General features: G+C 43.0%; 3 protein-coding genes across 9 annotated transcripts in view; 1 reads left to right on the forward strand and 2 right to left on the reverse strand.

Annotated features, from left to right (window-relative positions):
- Positions 1–1241: 1241 nt before the first annotated feature.
- dctn4 (dynactin 4) lies at positions 1242–9957 on the reverse strand. Of its 2 annotated transcripts, XM_088387126.1 has the most exons (14): positions 9733–9957; positions 8964–9034; positions 8684–8862; positions 8553–8596; positions 7976–8083; positions 7728–7748; positions 6696–6769; positions 6341–6453; positions 5463–5572; positions 5308–5381; positions 4810–4864; positions 4470–4577; positions 2325–2422; positions 1242–2245 (listed from the first exon to the last, which is right to left on the reverse strand). In XM_088387126.1, exons 1-14 carry the CDS (start codon positions 9865–9867, stop codon positions 2023–2025), a joined length of 1413 nt encoding a protein of 470 aa, XP_088243252.1. In that variant the 5' UTR covers positions 9868–9957; the 3' UTR covers positions 1242–2022. The 2 variants fall into 2 exon arrangements, with proteins under 2 accessions (XP_088243252.1, XP_088243261.1); XM_088387135.1 differs by lacking the exon at positions 7728–7748 and having other exon boundaries at positions 9733–9955.
- Positions 9958–14917: 4960 nt separating this feature from the next.
- Positions 14918–17084, forward strand: gpx3 (glutathione peroxidase 3). Its single transcript, XM_088373677.1, has 5 exons — positions 14918–15083; positions 15750–15900; positions 15973–16090; positions 16366–16465; positions 16594–17084. Exons 1-5 carry the CDS (start codon positions 14997–14999, stop codon positions 16813–16815), a joined length of 678 nt encoding a protein of 225 aa, XP_088229803.1. The 5' UTR covers positions 14918–14996; the 3' UTR covers positions 16816–17084.
- Positions 17085–17976: 892 nt separating this feature from the next.
- Positions 17977–25941, reverse strand: part of tnip1 (TNFAIP3 interacting protein 1) — a 15028-nt gene continuing 7063 nt past the window's right edge. For 3 of the 6 annotated variants that reach the window (XM_088387160.1, XM_088387168.1, XM_088387178.1), the window contains exons 4-18: positions 25935–25941; positions 25794–25853; positions 25021–25230; positions 23992–24086; positions 23602–23803; positions 23110–23202; positions 22935–23000; positions 22041–22172; positions 21837–21965; positions 21177–21299; positions 20968–21093; positions 20789–20872; positions 20242–20442; positions 19898–19985; positions 17977–19385 (exon numbers count right to left, since the gene is read on the reverse strand). The exon at positions 25935–25941 is cut by the window's right edge and continues 79 nt beyond it. In XM_088387160.1, the coding sequence (XP_088243286.1) occupies positions 19276–19385; positions 19898–19985; positions 20242–20442; positions 20789–20872; positions 20968–21093; positions 21177–21299; positions 21837–21965; positions 22041–22172; positions 22935–23000; positions 23110–23202; positions 23602–23803; positions 23992–24086; positions 25021–25230; positions 25794–25853; positions 25935–25941 (1726 nt within the window). In that variant the 3' untranslated portion in view covers positions 17977–19275. Of the gene's footprint in view, positions 19386–19897; positions 19986–20241; positions 20443–20788; positions 20873–20967; positions 21094–21176; positions 21300–21836; positions 21966–22040; positions 22173–22934; positions 23001–23109; positions 23203–23601; positions 23804–23991; positions 24087–25020; positions 25231–25793 lie in introns of all 6 variants that reach the window. The other 3 variants (XM_088387186.1, XM_088387153.1, XM_088387195.1) reach the window with 3 other exon arrangements.

Below are 25941 nucleotides of genomic sequence, written 5' to 3' on the forward strand. Positions count from 1 at the left end.
GAGTAAGTTGGCATGCGGGTCCTCTCGGCTCATCTCGCGAGGTTCGACAACCCAATTTCGTCCGACATCCGAAGCAAACAAATCTCGAATTTCTTGTTCGAATACCGATTTGTTCGAGAACCGGGACGTTCGAAAACCGAGGCTCCACTGTATTTACTGTGGGACCTCACTCCCCCACTTTTGCAGAGCTTCATTTATTTATGTGTCTGTAATGTAATCTTGTGATTATAGTCTTGAGTGGGTCATTTCAAAAAAGATTTTATCTCAACTGAATTACAGCTATGTATATCTTAGCATTTCTAAGTGTGTCCATCTGTTCTCAATCTAATATAGGATTTGCATTCCAATCAAGAGGACTCAACCAGTGCAGGCTGATTTAGAAGAGCACTAGAATTCAGTTAGTGACTTTTAATGGGCGCCTGGACCGTTTCTGTGGCACGGATTCACTCTGTGACGATTTTATTACCTGATTTTCAGGGGCGCTGTATAGTCGCTCCTCTAAGCTGTTTATGTCTGCTGAAGATAAAAGAAAATCATTGCTTTACTACCCAGATGGAGAGGATCTGTTTACAGAGCAGACCTGCGTCAAATAACTGAACCTGCCTTATTCCTTATAAGCTGTCCCGTGTGTAAAATAGCATTTTCCATCAAAACCCAGTGTTGGTGACGATATTTCATCTCCAGATAACGTTTCGTCTTGCTTGGCTTCTTGTGAACATTGCAGCGCAGATGTTTGGTGTCCTCTAACTGCATCGGACAGACATCATGAACACTCTTCAAGCAGGTCTATTGGAGCACAGTATATGATGAGGAAAGTGCCCTCTGATGACTACCTAACCATCTTGCATTGAAATAAAAGACGGCCTGCAGCGACATCTGGTGTTATAACAAGGTATAAACACCCATAAGAATCATCAGCACACGGAGCTCGAACACTTAACGAGAAAAAAAAGAGATCGGAACAATTCTAATTCAAGACTTAGTCATCTGTGGAATACGTTTTATAAATTATTATATTTCTTGCTCATGCAGTTTGGCTAATTGACACTGAGTTGTTGTGGATAACAATTCATGTGATTTATACAGAATACTGAGTCAACCCTGAAGACTACCTTGAAATATAGATTTTTTTAAAAAAAAGTATTGTGCGGCAGCACTTCTGATATTTTTCTTTTCAAGTAACAGGCTTTGTAGCCTCAAAAAGTTCAATTTGTACATGTTAGTACATAAAAACACTGGTCTGTTGCAGGATAACCTTTATTAGGTAATACATAAGATTACTTGGTTGTTTTTTCCTCTTCATTTTACCAAGGCTACAAATTGGAAACGAAAATGACAGCAGCTTACAACACTAAGACGGCTAATCAAACAGTACAGTTCAAAAAGAAGAGTCGTTACAGTCAAGTACAGAGCTTCTTGTAGTGTCAACAGTTAATTCTCGATTCGCCAAAGAACAAAGTGGAGTGCAGCAGCATGTGTGCAATGACAGTTGTAATATTTATTATAGATGATCCATGCGGGTTAGTGCAACGCTATTAAGTAAGCTACAGGCGCGCGCGTGTGTGTGCGTGTGTGTGAGAGAGCAGTGATATGGATTGTTCTGATTGGATCTCTTCTTCTGCTCATCTTTTATCCGGCCAAGTTTCAAGTAAATTTCTTGCTGCTGCTGTTTTATGCATTTCATCATAACTGCAAAGAGCTTCAGGACAAACGGTTGCTTTGAACTAGAATACAAAATAAGCTTGAAGGGAGGGGATGAGGGGAAAATATTGCAGTAGCGAAGACGGTGCAGTCAACTACGAGTCCCCCATGATACTGACATTTTATAGTACGGGACTACTGAATTCTAATTGGACATGATGCTCTTATCTGTTTGTACTCGTCTAGTAATATAAGCTGAACTGCATATTGTAATTCGTCAAAGGTCAAAACTGCAAAATAAAGAAATGGGTGAACAGAGGGGTTACAGACGCCTGAAATAAGAAATAGTTTGGAACGTTAGGTTTGAAAGTTTGCGGGCGTTCAGGGGACAAGCGGCCCGAGACTCAGCTCGACGTGGTGCGTCAGCCAAATCGCCTTGGCGGCGCCGTCAGTGCCCCCCTCCTCACTCGGCCTGACGGGAGCGGCGAGGTCCCGAAAGTCGTGCCGGATCTTAAATGAAACGGTCACATCGGCGTCATCCTCTTTGCGTGGGATCACTTTGATGAAGAAACCAATCTTGTTGGATTTTCTGAAGGCAACAATGCTGGAGGAGGAGAGCAGATGCACAGTTGGCCGGCAGTTGGAATTCTCAAAGCGTGTGTGTAAGTGTGAGAGATACTTACTCCGGGTCATCCTGGAAGTCCTGCGGTTCGGCCAATTCATCATACTCAGCGGCAGCATCCTTCCCTGCCAACACTAGCTCCTTGCGAGGCACGATGACCTTAAAGACAAACACCAGCCAAATGCTCTTACCTTGTCTCTTCAAGTTCTAACCGTCATCCTATGTGACATCAGCATATCACGCAAGCATCAGCTCACCACGGCAGAGCTGAACTGTGTGTGGATTCTACTAATGTCTGCCGCATCTTTTGTTGTCTTCCACCAAGGAGCAAAAAAAAAAAAGCACTTCTATCGACCTATTTCCAGCCAGCAGCACTATGTAATTAAGTCTGCACGCGTCTCGCCTTTTCCTTTGACTTTTTGCTACACTTGGTTTTAAAGGACACAGGTAAGGAAAACAAGAAGAAAAATATCTTTGGGAAGTTACTGTGAAGTGAAGTTGACTTCCAAACAGAAAACTACCGGTGTGCGGCATTAGGGAATGTTTTGACTGAAGTTGCTGTGGCATAATTGTGCAAAATGAACATTTCCCCCAGTGAGTCACTAGCAAACGAGTAAAGCGCACAGGTCAACATGTCACACCGAGAGGTGAGCCAATTTCCCTTCCCTCCACCTCTTAGCCTTTATTTTTGGAAAGCCCAGTCAATGGAAGTCGAGCATGAGTCCCTCCAGGTGTTTGAATACCAAATGAAGCAGAGAGATGAGTGCACGCTCACTTTGGCCGCAATGTGCCTGGAAATGGGTCAAGCTCTTGTTTTGACCACGAGCTCGGACTTATCTAGTCAGCGCCAGTGAATTCATCATTAAAAGAGGCCAAGACAAACAGGCTGTCGTGTGGGCTGGGCCGGGCCCAGCCTCGGTAAGGCCTCTGGCAACATGCGGCTCAGTGGACCGTCGCCGGATGGAATCACAACTCTGGTCATTGTGCCTGTGACAGCTGACAAATGGAGCTCAAACTGGATCTGACTTCCCTGTGAGACAAATACTGCCAGGTCCAGACAGCCAACGTGACATGGCAGCACTGGCTCAAATTCAAAGCAGTTTTTAAACAATGTTTTATTGTTTTCAACATGCAGTGGCTATACTACCAACTTCTCAATGCCCCCCAACCATACACGTTTAGCAATTTTTCCGCTTTTTTTTTTACATATATATATATATATATATACACATGACTTCCCCTTAAAGTGATCACTGCGACTACTTCACAAAATCTTAACACGTTTGTATAAACATAAATTAGCAAATCAAATCAGAATACAACAATAATGCAAACAAATCTGTGGCTTTATCACTTCAAATTTTCATTTTTCATGAAACCATGCATGCAAGACTAGGGGCTGCATTTTGGAGCTGAAGCAATCAAAACACGATATAAAAGCAAAAATAAAACATACATATTAAAAAAAAAAGCCTAGAGCCCGACAGAAACTCTGAAGTTGCTGCTATTGCAATTTGAAAATTACCTTCTGCTACACTGCGATTTAAATTGGAATGTGATGAATTGTTCATCCCCAATTTGTAACCACACTGTCTGTTTTTGTTTGTAGACAATTAAAACATGACTACTTTCCACCATGCTAAATTTCCTCGCTACTCCCTTAAGGGACAAATATCTGCCATTTTCCTCGCCTCCACAAACAGCCATTGCACCACTATTACAGAATGTGTAAATTTTGTGCATCAGTGCCAGAGAGACCCGGAACTGCAGTTATACTTAATTTCAATGGCACCCCTGCTCCGTTAGCAGGAGAAACACGCACAAGATGCTGAGATGAGAAAGCCCTGAATACAAACGACCAACGAATGTTGGGATTAGCCCGCCAAATGTGATCCCAAAGCGGCAATGAAAGACAAACAACAATTTTTCTTCCCCACAGTTGCTCACTTGGCCAGGTAGCCCTCGACTGCAGCATTTTCCAAAACCGCTGCTGACTGCTAATGTTATTTCACTTGAGGCCAATGGGTCCAATTAACCAAAACATGCCTGCAAAGACACATCAGTTTATCACTGCTGGCTGCTGCATTTGTATGTTTTTCGTGTTTTAATTTGGATTTTACCCTAAATCATGTATATTTAAAAGCTCATATAACTCAAATACACTGCAGCCATTTAATTTCATTTAAGTACATGATAGAGGTCATACCTCTGCAGTACTGTTGATGTCATCGGGATCGTCCTCGTCACAAGAAACCAGTGTGACGTGGGTGACGTTCTCCACTGGGTTGGTCAGAGTCAGCAGCACTTGACTCTCCTACAGAGATAAGAAAGCAAAACTTTCAGCTCACATCAATAGAACCAGCAATGCTTTTCCTGGAGATCTGATGAACATCTGCTCGTTTGAGACATTTTGTAAACCTACAAGTATACAACCAAATCACACTTCTGCAGTGCCATGACGAAAATATGAACTAAATAAATGATGAATACAAGTGCAACATATTTGATGATTATCCCTTTTCTAGCATCTAGCTAGACAGACTCACCTTCAAGTGGCGCAGATTTGGAATGGACATAATTCTCACTTCAGGGATGTAGCTCCTACAAAAGAGAAAGGCAGGACTAAATTTACAGTTCATTACAAACAATAATAAAAAAGCATCCAAAGATGTTTCATTTTAAGCGCAAAATGAAAAACAAGAAACACTATAAACGCTCATTGAAAGCGATCTATCAAAATAAAGAATTAATATTACATCCCCCAGGGTTAAAACTGCAAATGAGAGCATTTCTTGAATACATAAAAATCACCATAACAAAGACAAAGAAGCAACAAAGAAAAACATCGGTAATTTCTGATTATATGTACATCTGATTACTAAAAATATATCGATATTTGTAACATTTCCCAAATCATTCCAGAACTGATGTGCTGCACTGCTGCCAACATGTACCAGGCACATTAGGCACACCTGCACACTAACAACAAGAAAATGCTGCAGCCTTCGAATGTTGAAGGTGAATGTGCGATGATCGACACTCACACAGCAACCAGTTGAATCTTAAACTTGATTGAAGTTGGATTGAATTCGGGTTTGCTCAGGTTGTGCTCGCATTTCTGAAAGGAAAAAAAATGAACAAGTCAAATCCATCTAAATATGGGATATAAATTATTGAATGAGTGTGTCGCTGGACTGACCCTGCAGCGCAGCGAGCGCTTCATTAGCAGATGTTTGTGCCGCGGGTGCAGCTGCGAGGCTCCTGCAGGCTGGAAGTCCGGCTGGAGGAGGCGCTGGCGCAACCGGGTCACTGCAAAGAAGAAATCACTTGAATGATGAATACATTTTTGTGTAGCGTACTAGTAGTGGGTGAGTATATGTACCAGATTGTGTCTTAATTCAAGGAACTTTAACTCATGAAGAATGTCAATATCCATTTAACACATCGATGAATAATGTGCATCGGAGAGACAGAAAGGTCTTTGCTCGCAATTACCTGTCAATGTGTTACTTCAAATTTTTATGTATCCACAGTACCAGTGCTAGTGATACTTGGTATCAGTATCGGTGAGTACTCAAGAGTGATTATTATTGGTATTGGTCTGAAAATAATTAGCGATTTTGAACATCCCCATACAGTACAATACCGTGATTCCCAACCACCATTATTTATTCAATAATGATGTCACTTTAACATATTTGTTTTATGGTGTTCCAGATTTTTAGATGGTAAATGGGTGCCTGGATTAAGGGTTAGAAAAGATTTGTTGTAGCAAATTTGTATCATGAGAATCGTGGAAATATGATTTGCACAGTATATGATTAATAAAACTAAATGACAGATTAAACCGTCAAAATTGTTGGACAGGAATATCACTGACAATTTTTTACCATTTTGCAGATCACTGACCATTTTTTACTATTTTGCAGCTGACTATTGAACAAGGCTGACTGCCTCCAAACTTTCATTATAGCAAACTTAAAGCTTCTTGCAGTAGATCCAACTAACATTAATTGACAATACCTTTGATTAAAGCAATCAGAAAAGTGTCCAAAGATTATCGAGTAGATGGTTTACCTTCTGGCAAGCAGATGGGTCTTGTGTAGCAATCTTCAGGCAGAGGCTCCACCTCATCAACAGCCTGGGCAGGCTCGATGGTGATCTCTCGCTGGTCCTCCCCCTCTTTAAGGCTGCAAAGAAACATGGCCAGCCATCAATATTGCCAACCTCCATCCATTCCTGTGCTAATGACTTTCCCTTTTACCACTAAAGCAATTATTCATTATCATACAAAAGATGGGAAAGAAGTGTCACTCTGTAAGTGTGATATAATGAAACGGAGGGTGCCAAACCGCTGTCAATATGCAAATCAGAAAGTGGCCCTTTCAAGTCACAACATTTAATCAAGTTGACTGTGAAAAATGTAACTCACGAAAGACCCGCCAGAGTGGAAATGGGCGCTCCAGACCTCTGCCGCTGCAGTCGTGTTCCAAGGCCATACTTTTCCTACATGACCGTGAAAGAACGGGGTCATACAGCCTGTCTATTCAACACGAGTAGTGCTTAATCTACAGTGATGTTTTCTTCCCCCCTTCTACGGATTGTTTTTAACAGAAGGTGATGTGTACAGTAACCAAAAAGATGGACAACATGGAGAACAGCTGTCAAGCCAGACAAACAAAAATGTCAGAGGCAATTCATTTATATCGTGAGAGACAAACACCTTTCTACTGTGGATAGCAGGAGAGAATTCAAGCTGAAATTGTTGTATTATGTGCGTATTGTATGTTTTCATATTAAGTTGTACAGGGTTGTAACATAGAAATCATTTCAGCTCACTCAAACCATCTACAATTTTAAATAGCTGTATTTAAAAAAGCTGAAGTTTACTGTTTTAAATTTTCCTTCATTTTGCACTTGTTTCTTGTATTCTTGCACTCTTGTACGCTGATGAGACAAGAAAATTTCCCCACTGTGGGATAAATAAAGTTCTATCAATCAATCAACCAAAATACATCAATATGACAGATTTGAACTCGGCGCAAAAAAATCAAAGACAAAGAGGGAAGATAATATACAATGTACCTGACCAATGACTGATGTTTTAAGAAAGAGATTGGAAAATCTCTTGTCTGAATGTTTTTGGAATTTCTTTTATAAATATTTAGTTTTTCACCATTACATGTAACTTTATTTGCCTATGAGCTATAATTGCACAGTTATTCAATATTTCATCATATGATGTCAATTGTTTTGGGAAGCAACCTATACTCTTCTTTTTAATATAAATGTGCAAGATTAATATACTAATGCGTTTCTTCTCCCCTGCTAACCTCACACAAAAAAGGCTCCGTTGTGCATTTCACCGCAGGGGCATTCATGTGATCTGTGAGGTCAGACACTAACAATTAAGAGATCAAGACTACAGTACATACTAAACTACAAATATCCAAATAGAACTCACCACCACATGAATAGTGTGTTGCTGGTAGGGGGGATCAAAAATAAAATACCGGGGTGCGTTAGCAAAGGAAAGGGGAGAGAACAAAGATGCATGAGCAAACAACAATTGGCGTGCGACAGCAATACACGGCGCATTTTCTCAGTCAACTTGGTCCTGTGACATACTGATTGATATACGGTGTGCCTAACAAATTTCCAAAACTTGAATATTCAAGTGAGTCTCCGTTTGTCACAGAGGACAGAGCGTACCGAGAAAGCGAGAGGCATGCACTGTCTTCTCCTGGCCAGCTTCTTCCTGTCGCGCTCCTGCTTCTCTCTGTGAGCCAATTGCTGGTAATACTCAATCAGCTTGTTGATCTGCAATAAAGAGAAATTCACATCAGGGCCTTTTTCTTGTTTTCAGTCATTTTTCACACTTTATTCAAGTATGTGTTACCCCCACCAACACTAGATGGTGGTCACACTTCATCAACATGGATAGTGGTTTTTTTATAGTTCTTCAATGTGTATGGCAGGTAAGAATGGCGATGTTGAAATCAATCATTGCCTTTGCAGTAAATAACAGCTTTACGATGCAACAATTACATTCTAGATTCGATTAATTCAATTTCCATTACGTCCCATGGACAAAACGGCATCTATATCTGAAGCAATCCATCGATCAGCACCCGCAGCAGATTGTGCTCAACCACAGAGGTTGCACTGTACAAAGTTACACTATGAGCTATTCCGAGAATTCTGTCAGAGACAGCTATTCAGCACATCAAAACATGTGATCATCCCAAGGCAATGTAAATGACTGCAAAGAAGGAATGGGACAGCATACTCGCTGATTATGGCAGTTCTCAGGCTCTTGCCACCCACCGCTGGCTGCAAATAGCAAACACAGAATTACAGGACATAGTCATTAAACATGGCCACAGTCTCACATATCATACATCCTATATCAGCACCCACCCACTGACTTGTCAGCCATCCCTACATCCCTGGAGGTCCAGCGGCAGAAGCCACAGGCCAGGTAGTACGCCTTTTTCATTGACGTCTTGGTGGGGTCATCAGGCAGAGGAGCCGGGATGTTGGTGGCTCGAGTTGACAGGGTGTGCATGCAACATGGGCAGTCGAAGCAGTTGGCACACCTACAATAGTAGAGGGATGTAAATCAATGAAGTATTGTAAAAACACCACCTGTAATATCAACTTTGGAGATATGTAGAAGTCAAGTTCAAGTTAACCTCACCTGTTCTTTTTCAGCTTGGCTTCTGCAGATGGCATGTTTTCCAAGCAGCTTGGACAATAATGGGAGTCCACCTGATCAGTGAGCGGTTGTGTAGTAGACATGAAAATCTAGTTATTTGTGCGGTATGTCGAAAAGTTAAGAGTAAAAAAACACTCGGTTATTTACTCTGGAATCACGGACATTCCAAAATGTTGTTACACAAGTTTGCTAAAAGCAGCAACATCAGTGCACATTGTGGAATGGAACATATACTAATATATAGTTTGAATTTGATCATAAATTCGATCTGAAACCGGTGAAAGGAAACGTCGATGATGAAATTTAAAATAATGTTTGGTTTCGGAAGCAGAATTTGGCCTTTCTGGGCGTGGTGTTTGTATTGGTGTCTAAATTAAAGTGCATTGACAAATCATATAGCAGCTGGCTGTGGCATGAAATACTATAAATGATTGCAGCAAGTTTTCGGTAACATTCATGAACTTGTCAACGATTAACAGTTAGCGAATGCTAGGCTAGGTAGCTTTTACGCCCATCGACGCTAGCGCTAGGACTATATACGGAAGTTAAACACACACAAAGCCAATCAAATGACAGGATTGTTTTACAATCAGTGACTGGCAGGTCGCACAGCCAATCTATACATTTAACCCTGCCTATCTGTCATATCGACGGGTAGCAAACCAGCTAATATCACAGAACCACTGATTTTAAAGAAAAGAAGCTAAAACGCTAGCGTGTCAAAATTAAAGGATAAAATCACATAACGTACCTCGTGAGACACACATTCTAGGGATCGTAGCTCACTGCAATAACGACAGTAATACAGCTGGGACAGAGGAGCCCGGATCTTTTTCTCTCCGCGAACCAGATAGACGACGCTATCCGGCTGGAGAAGAGATGCCATCTCTGTCCGACTTCCACGGCGACTGTGCTTGTCTGGTCACGGCTGGTCGGCTGTTGTGGAAGCGAATCTCGAGCTTAATGTTGACCTCTTGTGGCGATCGTTGGAACTGAATCCACGTTCACAAATAGCTGCAAGACAGAAAGGATGGCCTGAAAAAATTATTATCCACACATCCATCTTTCATACCGCTTTTCCCCACAGAGGTCGCGGGCGTGCTGGAGCCTATCCCAGCAGACATGGGCAGTAGAAGGGGGACACCCTGAACCGGTTGCCAGCCAATTGCAGGGCACACAGAGGCGAACAACATACCGCACACGCACTCACACTTACGGACAATTTAGAGTCCTCAATCAGCCGATCATGCATGTTTTGGGGATGTGGGAGGAAACTGGAGTACCCGGAGAAAACCCGCGCCGGCACGGAGAGAACATGCAAGCTCCACACAGGTGGATGCGTACTAAAGTAGAGATTTTGCATAAGGTTATTACTAAACGCTGATGTCACGTGTCATTATTGCAATATGGAGATAGTGGTTCTCGCACACCTGAAACCACAACCAGAGGCGAGGGTTACGTAGTTGTAGACTTTAGGTGGACTAGCCCTGAGGACCATCTCTCTATTTACTTCTATAACAACTCTCCACTGCATGTGTGGAAAAAAAAAACATCAACAGTGTATGTAAACTCAAACTCAAATTTTACATGTTGTATGTACGAACACTACGATGCATATTCCCACACTTACATATTTGTTACAAATTATTTGTACTCATTGTATATGACTTTCAATGTGCAACATTATAGATACAAATTATGTACAATAAATCAACAGGTTTGTAGATAGAATTTGGTATATTATATTTCACTGTATATTTCTTGACCCCTCCGTGAGTCGTCACCTTATCGTGGTGGAGTGGTTTCCGTGCCCCTATGATCCTAGGAGCCATGTTGTCGGGGGCTTCATGCCCCTGGTAGGGTCACCCATGGCAAACGGGTCTTAGGTGAGGGGCCAGACAAAGCACGGCTCACAAAACCCCTTATGACGATTAAGAAAATTGGATCTAGTTTTCCCTCGCGCGGACGCGGGTCACCGGGGCCCCCCTCTGGAGCCAGGCCTGGAGGCGGGGCTCGAAGGCGAGCGTCTGGTGGCCGGGCCTTCGTTCATGGGGCCCGGCCGGGCACAGCCCGAAAAGGAAACGTGGGTCCCCCTTCCCATGGGCTCACCACCTGTGGGAGGGGCCAAAGGGGTCGGGTGCAGTGTAAGCTGGGCGGCGGCCAAAGGCAGGGATCTTGGCGGTCTGATCCCCGGCTGCAGAAGCTGGCTCTTGGGACATGGAATGTCACCTCTCTGGCTGGAAAGGAGCCCGAGCTGGTGTGCGAGTCAGAAAAGTTCCGACTAGACATAGTCGCACAGTTTGGGTTCCGGTACAAGCCCTCTCGAGAGGGGCTGGACTCTCTTCCACTCTGGAGTTGCCCACGGTGAGAGGCGTCGAGCAGGTGTGGGTATACTTATTGCCCCTCGGCTGGGCACCTGTACATTGGGGTTCACCCCGGTGAACGAGAGGGTAGCCTCCCTCCGCCTTTGGGTGGGGGGACGGGTCCTGACTGTTGTTTGTGTCAATGCACCAAACGGCAGCTCAGAGTACCCACCCTTTTTAGAGTCCCTGGAGGAAGTGCTGGAGAGCGCTCCTTCTGGGGACGCCATCGTTCTACTGGGTGACTTCAATGCTCACATGGGCAATGACAGTGAGACCTGGAAGGGCGTGATTGGGAGGAACGGCCCCCCCGATCTGAACCCGAGCGGTGTTCTATTATTGGACTTCTATGCTCGACACGGATTTTCTATAATGAACACCATGTTCAAACATAAGGGTGTCCATGTGTGCACTTGGCACCAGGACACCCTAGGCCGCAGTTCGATGATCGACTTTGTAGTCGTGTCATCGGATTTGCGGTCGCATGTTTTGGACACTCGGGCGAAGAGAGGGGCGGAGCTGTCAACTGATCACCACCTGGTGGTGGGTTGGCTCCAATGGTGGGGGAAGATGTCGGTCCGACCTGGCAGACCCAAACGCTCTGTGAGGGTCTGTTGGGAACGTCTGGCAGAATCCCCTGTCAGGAAGAGCTTCAACTCCCACCTCCAGCAGAGCTTTTCCCACGTCCCGGGGGAGGCGGGGGACATTGAGTCCGAGTGGACCATGTTCCGCGCCTCCATTGTTGAGGCGGCCGACCGGAGCTGTGGCCGTAAGGTCATTGGTGCCTGTCGTGGCGGCAATCCCCGAACCCGCTGGTGGACACCGGCGGTAAGGTATGCCATCAAGCTGAAGGAGTCCTATCGGGCCGTTTTGGCCTACCGGGACAGGTACCGAATGCCCAAGCGGAACGCGGCTTCGGCGGTTGCTGAGGCAAAAACCCGGGCATGGGAGGAGTTTGGCGAGGCCATGGAGAATGACTTCCAGACGGCTTCGAGGAAATTCTGGTCCACCATCCGGCGTCTCAGGAGGGGGAAGCAGTCAACAGTTTTTACAGTGGGAATGGCGTGCTGCTGACCTCGACTCGGGACGTCGTGAGTCGGTGGGGAGAATACTTTGAAGACCTCCTCAATTCCACCTACACGCCTTCCGTTGTGGAAGCAGGGCCTGGGGACTCCGAGGCGAACTCTCCAATCTCTGGGGTCGAAGTCACTGAAAAAAAACTCCTCGGTGGCAAGGCCCCGGGGGTGGATGAGATCCGCCCGGAGTTCTTGTGGGGCTATCATGGCTGACACGCCTCTACAACATTGCGTGGACATCGGCGACAGTGCCTCTGGATTGGCAGACTGGGGTGGTGGTTCCCCTCTTTAAGAAGGGGGACCAGAGGGTGTGTTCCAATTACAGGGGAATCACACTCCTCAGCCTCCCTGGTAAGGTCTATTCAGGGGTGCTGGAGAGGAGGGTCCGTCGGGAGGTCGAACCTCGGATTCAGGAGGAGCAGTGTGGCTTTCGTCCTGGCCGTGGAACAGTGGACCAGCTCTACACCCTCAGCAGGATCCTCGAGGGTGCATGGGAGCTCGCTCAACCAGTCCACATGTGTTTTGTGGACTTGGAGAAGGCGTTCAACCGTGTCCCTCGGGAGGTTCTGTGCAGGGTGCTTCGGGAGTACGGGGTGCCGAGCCAGCTGATAAGGGCGGTTCGGTCCCTGCATCACCGATGCCAGAGTTTGGTCTGCATCTCCGGCAGTAAGTCGGATTTGTTCCCAGTGAGGGCTGGACTCCGCCAAGGCTGCCCTTTGTCACCGATTCTGTCCATCATTTTTATGGACAGAATTTCTAGGCGCAGCCGAGGCGTTGAGGGGGTCCGGTTTGGAGACCTCAGCATTGCGTCTCTGCTTTTTGCAGACGACGTGGTGCTGTTGGCTTCTTCAGGCCGTGAGCTCCAGCTCTCACTGGAGCGGTTCGCAGCCGAGTGTGAAGCGGTCGGGATGAGGGTCAGCACCTCCAAATCCGACTCCATGGTCCTCAATCGGAAAAGGGTGGAATGCCCTCTCCGGATCGGGGATGAGATCCTGCCCCAAGTGGAGGAGTTTAAGTATCTTGGAGTCTTGTTCACGAGTGAGGGGAGGATGGAGCGCGAGATCGACAGGCGGATCGGTGCAGCGTTGGCAGTAATGCGGATTTTGTACCGGTCCGTCGTGGTAAAGAGAGAGCTGAGCCAAAAGGCAAAGCTCTCAATTTACCGGTCGATTTATGCTCCTACCCTCACCTATGGTCACGATCTATGGGTCGTGACCGAAAGAACGAGATCCCTGATACAAGCGGCCGAAATGAGTTTTCTCCGCAGGATGTCCAGGCTCTCCCTTAGAGATAGGGTGAGAAGCTCGGTCATCCGGGAGAGGCTCGGAGTAGAGTCGCTACTCCTCCACATTGAGAGGAGCCAGATGAGGTGGCTCGGGCATCTCATCAGGATGCCTCCTGGACGCCTCCCTGGGGAGGTGTTCCGGGCATGTCCCACCTGTAGGAGACCCCGGGGACGACCCAGGACGAGCTGGAGAGACTATGTCTCTCAGCTGACCTGGGAACGCCTTGGGATCCCCCGGGATGAGCTGGATGAAGTGGCTGGGGAGAGGGAAGTCTGGGAGTCCCTCCTGAAGCTGCTGCCCCCGCGATCCGACCCCGGATAAGCGGAAGAAGATGGATGGATGGATGGATGGATATTTCTTGTGATGTATATAGTAGCACTCTGAAAAATCTTATTCTTCCCACTTTTCTACAAGCATAAACTTTACTTAGTATATACCAAAATGCAGCATCCAAGTTATTCAAAGGGGTATTTATAATTCACTGTTTAAAAAGTTATTTGTTTGCATTTCAGAGTCTGTTCTCCTTACTGGTTTTAAGAGTTGATACAGAACCTCTTTATTTTTTTTCAACAATAGCTGATATTAGATCTCAAGTCTATTTCCTTGACTGTCTTCAGGGTGGTTAAGCCTGTCCTAGTACAAACACTGTAACGTCTTGTTCACATGACTGACAGAAAAACAAGAGAAAGACACAGTTTGTTAATCCAGTGAGGGAAATGACACTATCACAGCAGCACACATATTTACAAATAGTTGCGAAAATTTTGCTTTTTACACAACTTGATCTTCTCTAACAAGCAGCGGAACAGTGACATTCACAAAATAATATACTATTAATAACAGTGATTATAATGATAATGATAATCTCCTCTTGTGATGTTTCAGCCTCTTATTAGAGGACAGCAAGTTGTTCTAAAAGTACTCAAACACTGCAAAGTTTGACAGGTGCATTCAAAAGTTCTGAAAACACCTACGTTACGTTTCAGGCTCATCCTAACAGCTTAATAGCTAACATTATTATATACTTTTACAGTACTTTGTTTTTTGGAGCACCATTGGGAAGGAGATTTAAATCTAATCTTAAAAAGAAAAAATGAATAATAACGTGATATCCTTGTGTGTGTCTATTCAAATAACTGATAGAGTCAGTGTCCTTGTAGTCGATGACGTCATGACTGGGTGTCCCCATGCCAACGAGCTCGTACGCCTCTCCTCCTCTCTCTCTCCTCTTTATAACTGGCACTGCAGAGGGAAAGCAGACATTTCCCCGAGCTCAGAGTGCAGGTGGACGTCATGTGGAATTTGTTGTCTCCGTCATTGCTTTTCCTGCTGCTTGGCCTGCTGCGGCCTTGCAACGCTGAAGGAACCCCGCTAACTCAGGTAGCCGCTGCCGAAATGTAAAAACATGAACTTGTAATGTGTGTGTTGAATATTCTATACTAATTAAAGGACGTGCGTTGTGATAATCAGCAGTGGCAAGAAAACTATACAATTCTACTGGTAATATAGAAAAATAATAATAAAGTATTACTGTAATAGGATTGTGAACTTTTAACCCCAAGTACCTGAGTTTTCTGTAGCACTGTACCAGCTAGAGATTAGTATTAGTAAGACTATCACAAATATCAACAATAAAATAAGGTCAAAAGGCTTAAAAGTACAGCGTATGAGATTTAGCAAAAGCTTTTTTTAGCATAATTCAATCCACAAATATGTAAAAAGAATCCATTTCCATAGGCAAAGTCATAAATGTCCAAGATGAGTCAACGAACATGTAATTGAAGTCACAAATGTGTAATGAGAGCCTAGGCTTGTTAAAATTTGTTAAAATAAAGGCAAAGGAAACATGGATTCATATGAATTTATGTACATCAGTTGGAGTTGATAAATTACTAAAGACTTTGACTTGTAGTCTTTATTCAATAGCTTTTTTTCAGTCCGATACCAGTAGGAGTATCAATGTAGTTTCTGATACCGATACCAACTCCCGAATACCACTAGTACTTTCTAGATAAAGAATGAATGTTTGCCCCCTACTCCCTCCAGTGGTGCAGCCCACTTGCAGATGGTACAATCTACAAATACCAGGCCAAGCCCTTGAATGGCAGTCGTGCTGTTAACTTCAGTCACTTTGCGGGAAGGACTGTCCTCTTCGTCAACGTGGCCACATACTGAGGTTATACCCCTCAGTATTGGGGTAGGTGACCACACACACAAATGAAATAGAAGATATTTTAAGTGTGCCAAATGTACCTCTTGCCTTATGTAGAGCTGAATGCACTTCAAGAGGAGATGAATGTTCACGGACTTACTATTCTCGGCTTCCCATGCAATCAGTTTGGGAAGCAGGAACCGGGGAATAACAGTGAAATCCTGGCAACCTTAAAGTAAGAAATTTCAAATTTAAACAGTTGGATAAGGTAAGCTCTAAGTCCGCTGTTAGAATTTCAGATGTAACCCACGCTAGCAATCCTGTCAGTCATCAAGGCTTCATTTAATCTGCTTTCTTACAATCAGTGAGTCTTTCAGTAGAGGATTCCTGTTTCACATTCCATCAGTCATCTCATAATTAGCACACTGGACTGTAAATAGGAGGGAATTCGGGCCAGCTTCCAAGCGTTGAAAGACTAACCACTGATAAACTTCTCTGTCTGAATTCCAGGCATGTCAGACCTGGCAACAACTTTGTTCCAAACTTCCTGTTGTTTGAGAAAGGTGATGTGAATGGGAAAGACGAGCAAGGGGTTTATACCTTCCTTAAGGTAGGTTTTTGCGGCTTGCTCCAAATGTACTCCTGCTCTGTATGTCTCAACCTTTTTGATGATGTGCTATTTGCTCACTTATCGCTTTCCTTTCTCACCTACTTGTGTGTACTTTGGCTTCTCAACAGAGTTCCTGTCCTCCAGTGTCAGACAACTTCGGTAACCCCACCAACAGACTATTCTGGGATCCGTTGAAAGTCAGCGACATCAAGTGGAACTTTGAAAAGATCCTGGTGGGCCCGGACGGAAAACCCATCATGAGATGGTATCCGTCCGTCAGTGTTTCCGAGGTGCGAGCTGATATACGCAAATACCTGTTCCAGCGTTACACAGAAGAGGTTTTCAATTAGATTGTCCTGCCAAACCATTTTCACAAGTTGTAAAGTTGACGTAAATCTAGCAGTTCCTCTCATTTCTGAAGGTAGCATGTTGAATGAAGAAGAGGTTTGAAAACAGAAAGTCTGCAGAGCCTCTTTGGAGTCTGAGATTCAAGGCTAGCTTTTTGGTGCATTCAAGCTGTCTTGCTATCCCACAGTATCATGATATTTTTGCAAACGGGGACCTGCTGGCATTTACAGCCTCAATGTCAAGAACTTGTAATAAACCAATGACAACTGCACACTTGTTTGCTATCTTTTACTGGAATGCAGATCATGTGGGGACGATGTCCTGTTTCCATCTTAATATTAAAAGTGGACAAATAAGAAGGCTGCGAGAACTCAGAAAGTCAGTTGTATTTTTTGGAACAAGTCTTATTTTTAGTAAAAGCTTTCCTTTTTTTTGTATAGATTTTCAAGATGGAATATTGGAGTACTAGATTTTTAAACAAGTCAATAATAATGGTGTAATACTGTAAACTACATTTCTAATATGACTTTCACATTCCTTATCTATGATGTACAGGAGTACAGAACAAAAACATTTATTATTAACCTCGAAAGCTCACATTATACTGACAAAAACAAAATATTTTTTGCAGTAATTTTAGTTCTAAAAGATGTACTTTCAGTTTCTGTACTTTTTTAAGGGGTAGCGTTAATTTGTTAATGCAAATGTTTTTTTAATTTATTTTTAGTTTTTTTATTTAACCTTGGTACATACCAAACGACTGAACAAATCCTTATTATAAGCATTTGTGGGCTCTTCTGAGGCTCTTTATAGCAGTTTTTCATGTCCCATGGGATGCATGTTGCAAATTTCTGGAGGAATTCAAGAAACTAAAAAAAAAAGAAAACTTTAATAAAAAAACAAAAACAAATTGACACTTACCTTGCTCACAAAAGTAAACCTTAATCCTTGATTTGGACTAAATTATTTTAGGATCATGCATAACCTCAAGCCACCCATGTAAATTTGTACTAAATTATTTTCAGGATCGTGCCACACCCATAACCACCCATGTATTCATTTGTATATCAATTGCATAAACCTGTCAAATGCCGCTGCCAATATGCATTGATTCAAAGACTTTGTTGCAGCCAAAGAAAGAAAATAAATTACAGTCGGCATCATACATTATAAACATTTAGAATATATTTATTAAGCCAGTTAAATACAAAAGATCTCACATGTGCTTTTGCCTACAGCAAAACAGAAAAAGGGCTACAAACCAAGACATACGACCGCCAGTAATCAAAGAATACCATTTCAAAAGTGCACATCTCCCTTCACTTCTCACCAGTCTGATTTGGTTCTTGGCAACCTAATAACTTGGTTAAAAATGAAGCTATATTACAGATTCTGCACGATTTTTGAAGCCCTTCATCTCACTACCTCATAACACCCAATGCGCAATCCTATTGAATGTTCGGTTCGGACGTTGGTGAATTTAAGACTGAATTAGTTATTTAAAAAAAAAAAAAAAAAAAAAAAAAAAAAACCTTTTCGACTGTGTTACAGCCAGGCAGGAGCTAAAGATTAAACCAGAATTCTTCTGCTGTTACGGCTGCATTCACTTATTAGCTATTAGAAGACCGCATAACTATTAAGTACTGCACAGGGCTAAAAAATGTGCACAAGATATGATAGTGACATAGGTGGCCAAATAAAAGAATACAAGTGTTGTTTAATGAGATTAGGTCCATTTTCATGGTGAAAAGAAAGGCTTGTGTATATGTTGTATGACACAAATGTCAATAGCTACAATATATCGGGAATACACTAACAACATTGAGCAGCATTACTAAAAGACAATGGTTCACACTTAGTCAATGTAACTATCAAAACAGCAGGTTATAAATAAATTATCAATCACAAATATGTTTTGGTATGATACGTCAAAATCCCCCCCCCCCCCCAAAAAAAACATTTTGTATGCAATAACCACATTTTCACCAGTTACACATGGGACGTTCCTATCACATCAATGTACTCCAAAAGTCTTCAAGTCAATTGAGATTTGCTTTGCAGTGGTTGAATTCACTTATGTTGTCACCCATTGTTGGAATGAGAATAGTTTTGCTCTTACGGGGAACGGCTTGCTCTATCCCTACAAGTTGCAAAATCAAGTTGTTGCAGATTATGGCATAAAAAGTTATATTTTCTGGAAAAACAGTAGAGAGTGTTAAGTATCCAACATATTTAACAAAAGACTTTTCCGTTCATGATTTTAAAAAAAACAACGAAATAGTTCATGTTTATATTCAGAATAGCGAAGTATTCCACAAATAGCCTTATAAAACGCAAGTATAAACAACATTACAATAGAATATCTACAGTTCAGTAGGAAAATTATAGATCAAATCACACCTTTTCAAATCAAAACAAACTGATTTCATGCTACAACCCAATTTCCATTAGGTGGTGACACTTTAGTGCTTTCCGGGATCTATATTCTGTCGCTCCCTTTTTCCAAAACCGCCTCCTCCTCCCGCTCCTCCTCCTGCCGCCGCTGCTGCTGCTGCTGCTGCTGTGGACTGGTCTGCAGGCAGACATGGGAACACTCAGACAATCTGTGCATTTTTCCACTTTGCTACCTTTGTATAGTGTGACTTTACCATTGGGTGGTAACATAGGAAGAAAACAACAATGGGCGACTGCTAATGGGCCAATGACTAATGCTAAACGACAGCTAATTACAGAGTCAAAGTAATAGAAAGTGTTTTAACGGGCCTCACAGTGGTGAAGGAAGGCCTATAATGCACAAGGAGCAGACACACTTCTAGACAGATGGCAGCAACAAAGGAGTGCCAGTGTGATCACTCACCTTCATCAGACTTTGATATGACTACAGAAGCGAATGCATTTTCATTTTTGTTCATTGGTTTTTTTCCAGCTACTGACGTCAAAAAAAAAATAAAAATAAAAAATCTTCCCGCACTCCGGATTTGATGCTTTCATTAACCATTCACCTTAAAGCGATGTCAAACTTGCAATGATTTCAGATACTGATGCTTCTTCATGGGCAAAGGACAAAAACATTTTTGTGTCTACCTGCATTATCTGGTGCTGGTCTTGAACTTTCCCCCACCGCTCTCCCTCCTCTGGGCTGTAGAAATGATGACGACTGCCACGGAAAACCCTAAAAAGAGACAACAGTGTCGTCATTCAAACTACTAGATGTTTCAAACACTGTTTTCCACGACCAGAAAGCTCACAGTCTCTTGTCATAATCTAAGTATAAGATGTCTCTGGAGCCTTGTCACTCAGTATTAATTAGGCGGAAGACCTAAATTCCATCATTCAGGGGTGCCTCCCAACATAAAAAAGGGCACGGAGGCTAAAGAGAGCCTGGGTCTGTCAGTGGGACAGACATAGGGACCTTTGAGGACCCTTACCGGGGTAACAGGCTGGAAGTCTCGTACGGGGGGCGGAGCTGCGGCGCCTGCTGCATTGGGCATCCGGGGATGGAAGTGTACGGGCCAGCCCTCTAGGCCCTGCGGTCCCACCTGCACAAAGGGACCACAGTAGGGGGGGCTCAGCAGGCCGTTCACTGAGCCTGACGTGGGGTCTGAGGTACGTCTTTCCTGCCGCTGCCCCTACGAGGGATCACAAGTACATATGTGATCCCCAATCAGTGCGTGAATACTAAACTGAGCGAGCAAAGACATGGCCCAGTTATGGTGTGGCCCGCCACTGAGCCCCGGATGCACTGACAAACATGACAAGTGGAGTCAGGTTCTTGTCTCAACCTGCTATCCTTTAGATCAGTGACTTCTGCTAGGCACAAGGGGGCGCTAGTTTGTAAGCAGAAAATCATGCAGTGACCGCTTGGGGCTTTGGAATTGTCCTAACATACAGTGTCAGCTATAAAATGCTAACTTTTTCACACACTGACACCTTCTCACTCTGTATTTCTCGTACACACACACTTTTACACACTACCTGCTTGTGATGCTGCATCTGCAGTCTTTCTAGCTTGCATCGCTCTGTGTGTTCTCTCTGACACTCGTTTTGTGCCTGATGAAGCTGTAGGACAACACGGGGAGCACAAATTCAGGCGTTCGGCGCAGTGGGTTACGTGTGATCATAATCCTCAATTTCCTCATTAGGTGGTTGCTCACCTGATTGGTCAAATTCGTAATCTGAATCTGCAGCCGCTCCACCTGCCGCCTCAGGTCTTCTTTTTCCTCATTCATTCGTTCCCTGTCACTGCGTTCTTTTCTGAAGTCTTCTTCAAAGATTTTCACCTGGATTATGGATAGCAGATGAAGAGATGAACATATGAATGGAGCAAAATTAAATTTTTTTGATCTTTTTCATTTTGTCTGACCTGTTCTTTTAGAACTGCTATTTGGGTGAGTAGTTCCTGCCTCTTCAAGTTATTGGCAGCGTCCTGGCCAGGTTGTTGTTGGGACGATGAAGGGGCATGCAAATTTAAGGCGTCTTCTAAAGCCTGGAAAAAGAGAAAACATTTTTTTTTCTTTTGGGAAGGTGACAATACTCTTTGTAGTTAATATTGTAGTGTCTATGATTGTTTCGAGAAACATAAAAAGTTGAAGCAAAGCCGCAGATTGGTTTGCATTATTTTTGTACTTTTTATTATGTTTATGGCACACTTTGATTTTGTTTGTTTTTATAGTGCACACTGAAAAGATGAGTGCAACTCTTTCAGTGTTTAATAAGTTAGCATCTAACTTAAGTAGACAAAAAGTATTTCATATTAATTCATGATATATTTGATTTTATTCTAACTGAGACCAAAATGTATATGTATAATAAATGTGATATTGCTCATCATGATGAAAAATGAATGTACAGCTTGTGTTTGTTAAAAAATACCTAGATGGGAAAAGGACCTTGAGAAAAAAAATGCATAGTAAATTACAATCGTAATATTGAAGGATTTAATAGATTTTTCAAAATCATTCAGCCCGAAATTGACAAACCGACAAAGACCCTGGGGCACCTCTTGGATGTCCGTTTCACTGACCCTGTTGAGGCGCTGGATTTCCTTCTCCTGGTACTCTCGCTGTTTGCTGAGAGGCAACAGCTGGTCCTGCAGGTAGCGAACTTTCTGCTTCAACTCAGTTGTCTCAGTGCTCAGACACTCCTTCTCACCCTGAAACATGGGCCCCAGCGTATTCAAAATGGGTGTGTTTGGACTTGTTTTTCCGTTTCAATTAATTTTGTTCACCTGCACATTTTCAATCTTATTCTTTGCCAACAGCAGCTTCTTGTCGTAGTCGCGCTGCCTCTGCTCTCGCTCCGCCTCCAGTTCGAGCACAGTCTTCTGAGAATCAGCAAGCCTCTGTCTGAGGTCAGTGATCTGCATTGTGTGGGGAAAAGTATTTACTGTGAGGGGATCAAGTATTAAGAAAATATCCATTAGACACTATTCTCAAAAGTAAATGGGGAAATGGTTTTGTAATACAATAGCAAAATAAAAAGTTATCCAGTTAATCAATGGAATCATCAATTCTAAAATTATTCACTCGACTTGGTAGTCCTGCAAATTTGTTATTATTCAAATGAAACAACAGTAACAAACATCTGTAATGTCACTTCTATTTGTGTGAAATAAGAGCAAGCCTAATGACACAAATGGACATAGAGGGGCTTTTGTGGTTTAACTGAGGCAACGTGGTGCATTCATCATCAGGAAGTGCCAAGTTTTTTGTGATGGAGGACCTGATTACAGTACAGTACAGTGTGTGCGTCTAGCGGTCTCTGCGTGTGTGTGTGTGTGTGTCTGTGCCCCCTGTCTGCTGATTGCACCACAGAAGCGGGTCAGCAGATACAACGGCGGTTAAGGGGAATTCTCACTGACAGCGCGTGTGGCAAGTATGGTCAGATAGCTCAGCCATTGCAAGAGTGCATTTTTTCCACTCTACAAGCAAACAGCTGCTCGGCTGCAATGCATCACTTAAAAGCTAGGAAGGAAAAATGGGAGGAAATAAAGGGGAAAAAATATAGATAATATATCATAAATATATCGTAAATGTGAATTTTGCTTTAAAACTAAAATATGATGCAACAGACACAGCAATGTTTCCTTTCACCCTCATGACAGCCTTCGTCATTACTGTACCTTCTGTTCAAACTGTGACTTCATTGAATTCCACTGAATGTCCCACTGCTTATTCACCTCCAGTACCTGTGGCAGGCAGCACATGTTGCAAAGCAAACAAAAATTTAATAAATTCTATCCAAAATGCTAAGAAATAGGAAGGAACTATTGTATGGCAAAAGAGGTAGAGACTCACATCTTTTCGTTGCTTCTCTAGGAGCTTGATTTTCTTTTCATAAGCCTCCACGTCACAAGGTTTGTTTGGGCTTTTCTCAGCAGCTTTTCCACTCTGGGGGCATACAGAACATTCCTACATGACATAAACCCCACGGTGGGATGCTTCATACAAGGGGAACAACTGAATCACTGAGAATTGTGATAGCATGGAAAGGTCTCTGCGCTGACTTGCCACCACAAGCTTCCTGGTTTTAACTTTTGTCATTTGGACTTCGTAAAATAGTCAAAGATGGTTGGTTACCACAACGCTGCGTTGCTTTTAGCTTTTTGGTTTAATTTATATTTTTTAATATGCATTCAGGAACTGTTTTAAGGTTTCTCTTTAGGCATATATTATCATTGCCTCACATTCAAAGTGTATTGATGACTTACGACATTTGGGAAAATTTTGTCTCAATATGTGTGAGTTTTAATAGCAAGAACTACAGCTCGACTATTTCATTTTAACTACCTTCTGAGGGGTGGAGGCTTCTATCTTCGGTTTCACCGTGGCACATTCATCTTTAACTGTCTCATCTTTGGTGTCGGGACCTTCCGTGTCAGACGCTGCCGCAGATGATGATGACGATGATGATGCTGCTGCAGCTGCTACTGCTGCTGATGCCACTGCTGCTCCTCCTGTCACAAGCTCCTTCAGTTTCTGATTCTCCTGCCTGAAAACAACAGTACATTTTAGTGAACTGGATCTGGTCCAGAATCAGGAAGCATTTTGGTAACACCCAACAATGCCTCAAAGGGTAACAACATTTGCATACGGTGCTGCAACAATCCTCTACAAAAGTGAAAGCATGCACAATAGGCACGCAACTCTAAGTAAGCAATTGATCAAACAAAACATTACCTCAGCTGTTCCAAGTCCCGATTCCTGATATGATGATCCTCTTCCATTTTCTTCCGCAGCTCATTGTTCTCCTCTCTGAGCTGTTCACACAGAGTCTGCACAAAACAATATGCACAATTCATTGTAAATATGTTTTACATCTAGCTGCACAGACTGAGAGATTGTTCATTATGACCAGAGTTAAAAAATGCCACGCAGCCTTATCAGGTAAGTAGGCGCACACACAAACAAGACACATGGCTTCCTGTATGACACACAAACTGTTTTTTTTCTAATTTGCATTCACAAATGGCAATATGCATTGTGCGATATAAACAAAAACAACTCCATGTGGTCTGAGCCTCCAAATTGTACATACACTACTTATTATTTCTCACGTCACTATTATTAACCACTTGGCTACTCGGTTTAAAAATGAAATGTGAACTACAAGGGGAGAAAAAAATGACAGTATGAATATGACACAATGGGTACAAATATGAAATCAGCCAACCAAAAAGTTAGAATATCTGTCTGTGCTCCACAAAAAATGACAGACCGCATAGGGCTGAACAATTAATGCCCAAAAAAAACAAAAACAAAAAAAAACAAGGAAGGACTGCAAGGCTGGTTAAAACATCACAGAATATCATAGCACCACTCCAATAAATGCAAAAATGCCCTCTTGGACTTTGCATGAAGGGGACGATTTGTTTGAATGTCGGGTGCTTAACTCTACAATAGAGCCTTTACAAACATCCTCTCTTTTGTTCGTGCGCCGATACTACTTCGGAATGCAGAAAACCGTCCGATCAACTTTGTCACCCCTTGTTGGTGCGATTCAAATCAGAACAATATTTCCGAAACAAATGCATTCGCACTGAGAATCGTAAAAAAACGGGAGCCGCATATTGCGTTAAGCTTAAATGTGTTGTTCAGTGAAAGTGCTAATTCTCATCTCACACACAAAACACGTATTGTCAGTATTTATTTCTAAGATCGGCAATGCTGGCATTTCTTTATTTCTCCCAATCCAAGCCTGTCACATACCTGTAGGAGAGACGTCCTTAGTTCATTCTTTTGAACCTTTGAGGAAAGATGGTGAAACTCCACAGCCATTCGACCCAGGTGAGCTAAGAGCTGGTTTGGATTGGACTCCTCTGCAAATATGCTGAAGGAGCTCTCCAATTTCTTCAGCTGGCTCGCCAGCTCAACGTTCTCCTGAGGCAGGAGGGGGATGACGCCTACAGCAGACCGGGCCTGAAATTACAACACACCCACATGTCAATCAGATGTTCCTTTGAAGTTGAATGTTAAATGCATTTCAAAAGGAATCAGGATGTAGGACTCATAGTGCTACTACTTTTGTCAAACAGCTCGTTTGGAAAAAAACAATATCAAATGATGACAGTCGACCACAGAGAGTGACTAACAATCTAACCACAAATACACAGGTCACATGTTATTTTAGAATATTAGCACATTGAAATTTTACACCATACATGTTAGTAGTATTCTGGCGGAGTATCTAATGACCACATTCCTTAAGATGCAGCATGTGACTGAATCATGTGTGATTCCAGTCAGTGAAAATGCTGGACTTTCCCCTGGTTGATTCAGGCTAGAACTGCCAGTATTGTTACTTCAATGGGATGGGTTTCTATTGTTGGGAAAATACTTATTTAGTAAAGAGTGTCGGTACACAGACACACCAGTAAATGACTCATTTATCAGCGAGATAAAAACTGTGACGAGTTTACATTGCACTTCTAAAACGGAACCAAAGGTTATAAATGTCAGTGTCAAAATAAGGTCGTACATACAGTCAAGGCATCTGACGTCCTCCTGTCCATATTGACCACTTCAAACTCTGATAAGGCGTCCTGTAAAGGCCTTAGCGTTAGGTAACACCACCAAACACCATTGTCAAGAAACGTTAGACCAGTGTAAAAGTTTACACTCACGCTCATT

The sequence above is a fragment of the Syngnathus floridae genome, chromosome 1 (genome assembly GCF_059516105.1).
Source record: "Syngnathus floridae isolate MCC-2025c chromosome 1, RoL_Sflo_1.0, whole genome shotgun sequence".
Classification (NCBI taxonomy): domain Eukaryota; kingdom Metazoa; phylum Chordata; class Actinopteri; order Syngnathiformes; family Syngnathidae; genus Syngnathus; species Syngnathus floridae.